This window comes from Musa acuminata, chromosome BXJ1-9 (assembly GCF_036884655.1).
Source record: "Musa acuminata AAA Group cultivar baxijiao chromosome BXJ1-9, Cavendish_Baxijiao_AAA, whole genome shotgun sequence".
NCBI lineage: Eukaryota > Viridiplantae > Streptophyta > Magnoliopsida > Zingiberales > Musaceae > Musa > Musa acuminata.
This window is the reverse complement of record NC_088335.1, coordinates 14346563-14356913: the sequence shown is the minus strand read 5'-3', so window position 1 is coordinate 14356913 and position 10351 is coordinate 14346563. Positions and strand designations below refer to the sequence as shown.

Here is a 10351-nt window from a genome sequence, read left to right as displayed (position 1 = left end):
TTTTGAATACTCGTTATACTTTAAAGAAAACGATGGAAGCATGTTATATATTTGTTTTTAAGTATAGTATCTAATCTTGACCCGAAACGATCCTTATATGTTCCAAGACTTCAAGCAAATTATGATGGAGGAGGTTGATATGACTAACATGGGATTGATATCCTAATTCCTTGGCATAAAAGTGAAACAAAGCAAAGAAGGCATCTTCATTTCACAAGAGGCATATGCAAGCCAAGTTTCTGTGAGGTTTAAGATAAAAAATTATAATCTAATTAGCACATCATGGATTGTGGTGTTAAGCTATCAAATAATGATAAAGGCAAAGTAATAGATGTAACTCTTTATAAATGTTTAGTTGGAAGCTTAAGATATTTGATATGTTGAAGATCATATATTCTATATTGCATCTGATTGATGAGCCGATTTATGAAGGAGCCTAAATCAACTCATTGGAAGGCTACTAAAAGGATTTTGCATTGTATTGAAGGTACTTTCTCTTATGATTTATGCTATTCAAATTCTAACAATTTTCATTTCTTGAATAGAGACATTGATGATCAAAAGAGTACGTCCAAATTTACATTGTATATAAGAGATACCACAATTACTTGAATATTCAAAAGGTAACCTATTATGATACTCACAACTTATGAAGCCGAATATATTACAACATCTTTATGTATGTTTTATGCTATATGATTAAGTTAAGAAGCTTACTAAAGAAAATGCATATCAAACAAAAAGGAACATAAGTTTGCATTGACAGCAAATCCACTGTTGCACTAGTAAAGCACCCAGTGTATCATGAAAGGAGCAAATAACTTAAATTTTCACTTCATTCGATAGTATATGAAGACAAATAAGTTGAACTCATTCACGTCAAGACTCATGATCAAGTAGTCAATATTTTCACTAAACCACATGGAGTCCACCTATTTACCAAGTTCAAGTCATTTCTTTGCATGGTGGGTAGATAAAAAATTAAGCTTAAGGGAGAGTATTGAAATTAAGCTTAATCTTATTTGATTATCTTGGATGAAAACAAAATTTAAGCAAGTAAATGGATCTTTTGGAAAGATAAAAAATATTTTAAATATTTTGGTAGAATACAAAATCCTCTTGGAAGATGTAATCTCTCAAAAGTTGATAGATCTAGAAAATTATAAAGATATCTTATGAAGAGAAAAAGCATCATGTTGAGAAAATACTTAGTTTTTATCTTTTGTGAATATAGTCTTAAACTCTCATCTCTTATAAATAGATATCATTATTTATTAAACTTAAAGATGTGATTATAAATATAAACTTAAATATTTAAAACAGAAAAAGTTAGACTTTTATCTTCTTCCTTCATCATTCTTCTTCTACAACTCCACCACATTTCTAATATAAACTGGATCATCCTGTTTGCATAAGTTGAGAAACAACATACGAGTGAAATCAATATTTTTTTGGTGACCATTATTTATTAATCAAACTTGAAGCAAGCTGCTACTTTTATAGTGACACTTGGGAGATGCTAATCACTACATAATAATGTTGAAGAGGGTGAGGGGCTGAAGAAGATTACAAGAGACAATGTAATGATATGAACACAGGGAAGATTAAAAAGAAGAGACTTCTCCAATGATTTTTTACGCTATCACAAATTTGGAGCGGTTCAGATGTACTCTTGCCGTTGTTCTAAGCATTTCCTGGAGTTGCTGATTACGGATATCAAGGTAAATTTCCTTGAGACTATGGAGATGTTGCATCCCTGAGATGCTTTGGTTACCGAAGTAGCCGATTAATTTCAACCACTGGATATTTGGCAGTGCCCCTTCTTCGAATCTCACGTCCACAGATTCCAAGTGCAGTAACTTCAAGCCTTTAAATCCATTGCAGTCGAGGACAAGTTGTTCGCCGCATTCGTCGAGTGAATTAAATCCAAGTACTAGCTGGGTAAGTGCCGGAAGAACTTTCAAGACTTGGACAGCATCTCGCAATAGGAATGTGAACCGTAGTGTTATCTTCACAATCCGGTTAAGTGATGCGAACCAGCCCGGCAAAGTTTGGATAAAGCCCACGAGATATATGTTATGGAGGAGCACGGGTGGTCTATGTAGGTTGTTTAGAATCTGACCCAGGCCATTGCTATTGTCGAGAATGGTTAAGGAACGAAGGCAACTGTCGAGCTTCGAAAGCAATTCGACGAAGTGCTCTGTTCTTCGGGTGTCTTCAGGAAAGATATGAACGTCCGCACGTCCGTTTCTCACAGTAAAATCGATACTTAGCTTCTGAAGCTGTGTTAACTTACCTATCTGCCGCAGCACAATCGAGTTGGTAACAGTTATTAGTCCCAACTTTCGCAGCCCTTTCATCTTCCCTACACCTGTCGGCATCGTCAAACTCTCATAGGACCAACTGCCGGAAAACTCGACTCTGTTAGCTTCATAATGGAATTTGGTGCCCGCCAGAAGATAGGCCAACTTCTTGAGTTTGACAGCCGCACCGGGGAACTTCTTGATGCCTGTTCCTCTGATGTCCAGAGTCTGCAGGTTCTGCAGATCTCCGATCGAATCTGGCAGCTTCTCTACAGAAGTGTTTCTCAGAGATAGGAAGCTCAAAAGAAACAACTGGGAGATGTTCTTGAGGTGATTGTGACGGAGACCCTTGCATCCTTGCAAGTCCAACACCCTCAGTAGTCTCATTTTTCCATAGTTGTGGAATGGTATGCTGTCACCAAACACGGTGAGCGACCGGACTTGGGATACGCGGACACCATGTATTTGGGTGATCATGCCATGGAGTGACAACCGCCTAATCTTACCATGTAGCATCGGCGTGGAATGCTCGTGAAGCACCGTAACGAAGTTCTCCTCGGAAGTTATGGAGTCGATTACCTCCAGCATGATGTCATGGACTCGACAAGTTTTCACCTTCCCGTCACCGGTGATCTTTGATGGCTGGATTAACCTGCGGCTGATCAACTCGATAAAGTAGCCCTCCGCAGCCTCCTCGGCGGACATGCCACGGCTTCCACTCACGAGACCTTCAGCCACCCATCTTCTCACCAAACGCTTCCGTTCAACGTCATAATCTTTGGGAAAAACAGTGAGGTACAAGAAGCAGGGCCTGAGATGATGAGGCAAATCGATGTAACATAGAAGCAGTATACGTTTTATTTTCTCCGGAATGATATTGGTCTTCAGACGGAAAGGAAGATGGTTTTGCAAGTTTTGCCAGTCCACCGGCGTCATATCAGGCTTAGCAGCTATAAGACCAGCTACAGTGACAATGGACAATGGAATTCCACTACAATTTTTCACCATATCTTCAGTAAGATTTTTCATACCTCGAGGACAAGTAGCGATGGGGCCAGGAAATGCTGTTTTGCAGAACAGCTTGTTTGCCAGCTTAGGCGTGAGGGGTGAGATGTTATAGATGAAACAATGGGAAGAAGGGCCACAGGCGTTTGGCACCGCCTCATTGCGGGTTGTCACGATGATCCAACTACCATTAGTACTGGAAGGTAATGCAGACTTGATATGATCCCATGCATGGACAGTCCACATGTCATCAAGAACAATCACATACCTCTTGTCCTTGAGATAATCCACCATCGCCGTCACCAGTTGCGTCTCTCCCATCTTGTCCAGATGTTGCTCCAGAACTCGCTCCATTTTCGCTCCCGGATTCATGGGATCAACCCCCAAGATATCTAGGATCTGCTGACCCCTGGAGGAGAATTGTCGAATCATGTTTCGGAGAAGTGGCTCGATCTTGAAACATCGTGGCATCTCAATCCATGCGCGGGCTTGGAAGTAGCCGCCGGTGACGGCCGAGCTTTGATATACCATCTTTGCCAGAGTCGTCTTGCCCAATCCACCAATGCCGACGATAGAAATTACCTTGAGTTGGGGATCGTTCTCCTCCATTAGCCGCCCAACAATCTTACGCTTGTAATGATCCATGCCCATGGGTCCAACTTCCTTCACAAAAGAAGCACAACGTCGAAGAAGGCCAGAAGAGCTGGAGGCAGTACTTGAGCTGAAACTTCTTGCGCCTCCCGGAGAAGGGCCAATTCCGAGGGCGTAGCGTGCACGCCTCTCGCTCACATCGCGAGCGCGGAGCTTTAGCTTGCGCAGGTCAGTTGCGATAGAGTGACGTGCTTCGAGTGTCCTCAGCAGGCGAACAGTACGGAGGAGCACGCCTGCCAGTGGATGCTGGTGGCGAGGCCTCCGGAGACGATGCCGGAACACGTCAACGCAATCTTCGGCATCGTAAGCCAAATCTCTAACTTGATCCATCCATGTTTTCACTTGCTTGTTATGATCCAACGAGGAAGACAGGACGGCCAGGAAGGAGTCCATGCTCTTGAGCTCTTCCATTATGTACTGTATGTCATCTTCGACGCCTGCAAGCAATCCTGCTTCTTCTGCCAGGATGTTTCCAAGCTTCCCTATGAGGGACGTAGTGACGCCCTCCGCGAACCCCATAGCAAAGGCTTCCATCCGATCGATCTTTACTCGGTGTTAGGAAAATGGTGGACAAAGTGTTTATGCAGAATGTGTGTGTTGTACCGGGCTGATTTAAAGCAGTTGGCGGAGGGCCGGGATGGAGATGGGGTTTTCCTTCACCGAACACTTGTTTTCTTAATCAAATAGTTGTGGAAGTGTGAAGTCATCCAATACATTGGTTTAATATATGTTTCTCTTTCTTTTATCTGTCATTCGAACTGAAAGGAAAACAAGCAAATATACTTGAATGACTAATTTTTCTATTCTATTAATGTTTTAGAAGACATGATGTCGCTATACCATTAAAATCGACCCACCATGCCACATCGAGAGATTTAATTTAATTTGGAAAGTCTTCATAACGGATGAACAATCATTGATTTCATAATGGATGAACAATCGACCCACCATGCCACCATGAACAATCATTGATTTAGCCATTTCAATTAGATGGTTACATTTAGAAAAAAACTGGAAGAAAAGTCTCACAGACACTGTTCCTGAAAGGTTGTTTTGTGCCCAACTCTTTCTGGATTTTCGTTAAACTGATTTAGTCGATTTAGTCATTTGAATTAGATAGATATAATGAATAAAATAATTCAACCATGCATGTCTTTTATATGATATTTGAGTTAGTCATGTCTTTATCTATCATCTTAGAAATTGTCACTGGATATTTCAAAAACATGATGATCTGCTTGGATAGTCGATTTAGTCATTTGAATTAGATTGATAGAATGAACAAATAATTCAACCATGTATGTCTTTATATGATATTCAAGTTATACAGGTTGGATGTCATGTCTTTATCTATCATCTTAGAAATTGTGCTACTCGATATTTCAATAACATGATGATCTGTCTGAATAGTCGCATTGGTAGAATATTATGAGATAATATTTTACCTGACAAAAATTGAAATATCTATACTTATTTCCTCAATATTAAGATATAGAAGGGGAAAAATATTTTTTAAATCTTAATTTATTTATTATTGAGAGTTGACACGTACAAAAGAAGCCTCTTTTTTCAGTGTTTTAAACTTCTCTTCCCCTTAAAATCATGAAACTTAAATAAAAATAACCTAAACTCGTAGTCTTATATAATCTCCTCAATGAAAAATATAATTATCTAATCACTTTCTCAGTTCAAAAATAGAAAAAGAACATCTTTGCCGCAACGATGATGCAGCAGTGGTCCGACTAAATTTTTTTTGCCCTCATTAATCTTTTGTGTTGGATAATATTTGTAGTTAAATGAATCAATCAGTCAGTTTTTATTACATTTAGAAATCAAATTTTTCTATACTTTCTATCCCTCCTCCTTGCATTGGCAATTCTAATCGATGCACGTCTTCTTCTAATCATTTTCTTTGGAATCATTTTAAATGATTTCTATCATTTTATCTTTCAGACAAATTATACTTAATCGCCTAATCAGATCGTTTGGTTTGCTATAGGTCATAGAATTCTACGAAAGTGTTCATCTCCTATTGTAGCTGTATTTTCAACTTAATCAAGGCGGAGGCTCCTTGCAGTAATCTTTCTAGTGTAATGGCCACATAAGGTGTCATGTACATTAGTTTCAAGTTAATATATTGCGTTACTGTAGCGATGAGAATACTCGAATGTGTATATGCCATGTGACCTTGCTGCTACAAGTTAATATATTGCGTTTCTTTGTGGAAACTATATGCACGAAGTGATGTTTCAGCTGTCAGATAGAGACACAGGCAAGCCAAGTTGCATCCTCATCAATCCGGTCGCAAGACTTGTGCAAGTCTCCGAAGAAGGGACCACCGAACCAAAATTAACAGCTATCAAGTCAATAACGTTAGGAAGACTTAGTCTTGGAAGCATACGAAATGCCAAGCCATCAACCATTTACAACGATCGCTTTCTCAGAAGCTGCTGCGAAGCATCCCCCTCCCATAGTGCAGGATGCCTCTTTGTAACACTCCGACTAATCTTTAATCTTATATCGAAAAGAGTAAAATTAAAATTATCTTATAAAAATTTAATGAATGTATAGTTATTAATTTTAAATTAAATAATTTAATTAGTAGCTTAGGTCAAATAAAATTGATAGATCAATTAGTCTATTAGACTCTAATCGTGATATTTGATATCAGAACCAATATAATATTTGAGCACGGTGAGAGAGTTCGAGTAAGAAAAAACTTTTCATAGATGGAGTCAGGTATTATCATGACATGAAGCCATCAGTAGATATACCTCACATGTACCATGCAAGGATTTGATTTGAGTTATGCTGGGCTCGACAAGAATGTCAAACCCTTGAGTATACCATTATTGATTTCAGTTTAAGTATTTTGACCAACGGTTTGAACCAAACAAATTTGATGGACTAATTATCTATTAAGTCTTAATCATGACATTTGATATCAGACATAGTATTTAAATGTAATGAATGGACTCGAGTAGATAAAAACTACATGTAAATGGAGTCAAGACTCATCATGACAAGGATTGGACTATGTGTGACACGCATACTTGATCTATGTTATGTTAGGTTTTGATGAAGATATCGAGCTCTTGAGTATAAAAAACTATAATACCCCATTAATCTTATATTAAAAATTAATAAAACTAAGATTGATGTATAAGAGTACGATAAGTATACTATTATTAATTTTAGTTTAAGCATGCTGACTAATGGGTTGAGCCAAATAAAGTAAATGGGTTAGTTAGCCCATCAAATTTAATAAATGTTGAGTGAGAAAAATTATAATTTTATAAATATTTTTGAAAATGAATAAGGTTAGGATTGATTATATTTCAACATCAATTTCGATATAAATATTTTGGCAGCTCGAGTCGTGACACTCTCTCTTCGCTTAAACGTAGGTTCTAAAACTAACATTTATCATCCATGGAAATGTGTAAGATCATCATCGGAAAGTTGAACTTTCCGTGGTGCCATGTACAAGATGTAGATTTTACAATCTTCAATTTATTCTTAGGTGTAATATCTTTAACCATCTTTGTCATGCTTCTGTAAAAGAGAATGCCATTGGTCACATGTGTGATATCAGCTTTCTCTTGTGAATATTGCTTTTGCAGTACTATTTTGTTTTTTTTCAAGTACGAGTTTTCATCAACATTAAGTACTACTGTTTTAAATAATTTAAATATTAGAGTGTTAACTTTCCTACGAAGCAGTGTCTTAGAATTCAATAGAGATCATCTTGCCAACTATAACATTGAAGTGGTGTGGATCTAGCTGATATTATGATATTCTTTACGGTCTATAATATTATTGTTAAGATTGTTTTGATATTAAGAGGAGGGTGATAAAAATATTAGTTTTAAAAAATATTTGTTCGATAAAAATGATAATAAAAACGTATTTGGCTTATAGTAAGTAAATTAAGTAATTAATTCAGAATGTAATAGCAATGAAATACAGAAAGAAAGTGCAAACTAATTTATAGTGGTTCAATCGTCGTGACCTACGTTTACTCCCGATTTCTCTTCCGTCGAGGCCATCGACTTCCATTAACGATCTTCTTTCAATGGATAAAGATTAACTACCCTTTTGCAACTATTTTCTTTTTTTGACAAGCTCAAGAGATGACCTTTACAAGCCTCACACATATTTTAGATTAAGCTTTAAATTCAAAGAGGAGGGGGACACTTAGCACTTTTTCAACTCATAATAACAACCCCTTTCTACTCTTTTTTCTTACTACTTTAAACAGAAATAGCTGGGATATTTATAGACCCAAAATAGATTCAAATTTGGAGCCAAGAAGGGTCTTATCCTGGGTTTTCGAGGTACTGACCGTACCATCGTCAATATTGGATGGTACCACCGCTTGCCAGATTGATAGTTGGTGGTACCATCACCTGTCAGTCTGACACTAGGCGATACCACTACCTAGTTTAACACTGACACTGGGTGGTACCACTGCCTAATCTAGCGGTTCTATCGTCTGACACAGTCTGAGAGATTATGTCTGGACGGTACCACCACCTAGATAGCTTGGAAGGTCGAGCCTCAAGTGGTGCCATCACTAGCCCTAGTAATGCCACTGCTTGGGCTAGCTAAAGGTAATTGAATAAGCCTTCTACTTGGCCTAGAATAGCCCCAACTCAAGCTCAATGAGCCCCTAATTGAGTTGGCATGGTTATACCCCAAAACCGACTCAATTAGACTCTAAACTTCAACCAAGACTTAATTACAATCATGAAGCCTACGTTGTCCAATATATCATTAGTGTTAGGATCAAGAGCAGCACTAAGAGGGGGGAGGGGCGGGTAAATTAGTGCAGTAGAAAAATTATCGGTTTTAAAAATTTTCGTTTCGATTAAACCCGATTCTAACGAAAATCATTTCGTAAAGATATTGACTTGAAAGCATATGGGAGTGTAGAGAAAGCAATAAGAAGGTAAAACAGTTTGCAATTAAGATAAATTGCTCAAAACAAAATGCATACCAGAATTTAGAGTGGTTTGGTCGTTGTGACCTACATTCACTTCGGATTCCTCCTCCGTTGAGGTTATCGGGGTCCAGTAATAGCTTTCCTTCAAAGGCAAAGACCAACTGCCATTTACAGCTCTTTCTCCTTTTACTAGGTTTAGGAGATAACCCTTACATGCCTCACTCCTCTTTCTTGAATATTTACAAAGCTAAGGGAGGGAGGGGAGGACTCTTCTCACTTTTACAACACTTTAACACCCCAAGAATTGAAGATTATATTAATACTTTTATACCCTTTCATGTAGAAAAGGGTGGGATATTTATAGGTCCCAATGGCTTCAGAATTAGAGCCAAAAAGTGTCACATCCTAAGATTTCAGGGTACTGGCGGTACCACCACTTGACACCTAACACTGGATGGTACCCACCTAGTCTAGGCGGTACGATCACCTGATAGAGCTCGAAAACTAAGCTTTGGCGGTACCATCACCTAATAGGGGCAGTACCACCATTGGTAGCATTAATTGTCGATGGTACCATCGCCCAGAACACTTGGGAGACCGAGTCCCAAGTAGTGCCACCGCCGATCCTAGTAGTGCCATCGCTGATCGTGGTTTCAAGTGCCGAATGGTTTATTCAATCCGGCCCAATTCAGCCATATTAAGGGCCTAATTGGCCCCTAACTGAGTTAGTGGGATTACTTCTCGATCCTAACTCAACTAATGTTCTAACTATGATTAAGGCAAGCAATTAGTCCGGTATGTCAAATTTTCTTTCGGCGAACCTCCGACAAACTTCTCGGCGAACCTCTAACGAACTTCTCGGCGAGTCTTCCGATGAGCTTCTAGCGAACTCTCGACGAACTCTCGGCAATCATCCAACAAACTCTCGGCGATCTTCCGACGAGTTCTCGACGAGCTCCCGATGTACTTCCGGTACATCGTCTGAATCATCGACTCTGGCCCATCATCTGCTTTATGCTTTACCGCTATCGTAGTTAATCCTGCACACTTATCTCAATACATAGATTAGGTCAAACAATTTACTAATTGATTTCATCATCAAAATATGAGATTCAACAATCTCTCTCTTTTTGACGATGACAACCAATTGGTGAAGGAATTAACCTTAACTCCCCCTATCTATATGCCATACTTTGAGAAAAGACACTCTTGAATTTAAGGTCTTTGAATTCAAGCATCAAATTGATAAGTTATATTCATGCATAACATGATATTTATCATGATTCACTAAATCAAAATATGATACCACGTATCAATTTTCAAATTTCAAAAGATGATACGAATGTGGAATCTAGCAAGATGACAATTCATCATGGTGTCAACTGTAAATAGCAAGTTAAGCTCATGATTCCTTACCATAATATTTGATATGAAATCAAAAAATGAT

At 38.4% G+C, this 10351-nt stretch overlaps 1 protein-coding gene across 1 annotated transcript; it reads right to left on the bottom strand.

Annotated features, from left to right (window-relative positions):
* Positions 1-1552: 1552 nt before the first annotated feature.
* On the bottom strand, positions 1553-4607 carry LOC135594294 (disease resistance protein Pik-2-like). The gene has a single exon (XM_065084693.1). The coding sequence runs from the start codon at positions 4491-4493 to the stop codon at positions 1635-1637; it is 2859 nt and encodes a 952-aa protein (XP_064940765.1). The 5' UTR covers positions 4494-4607; the 3' UTR covers positions 1553-1634.
* Between the last annotated feature and the right edge of the window lie 5744 nt (positions 4608-10351).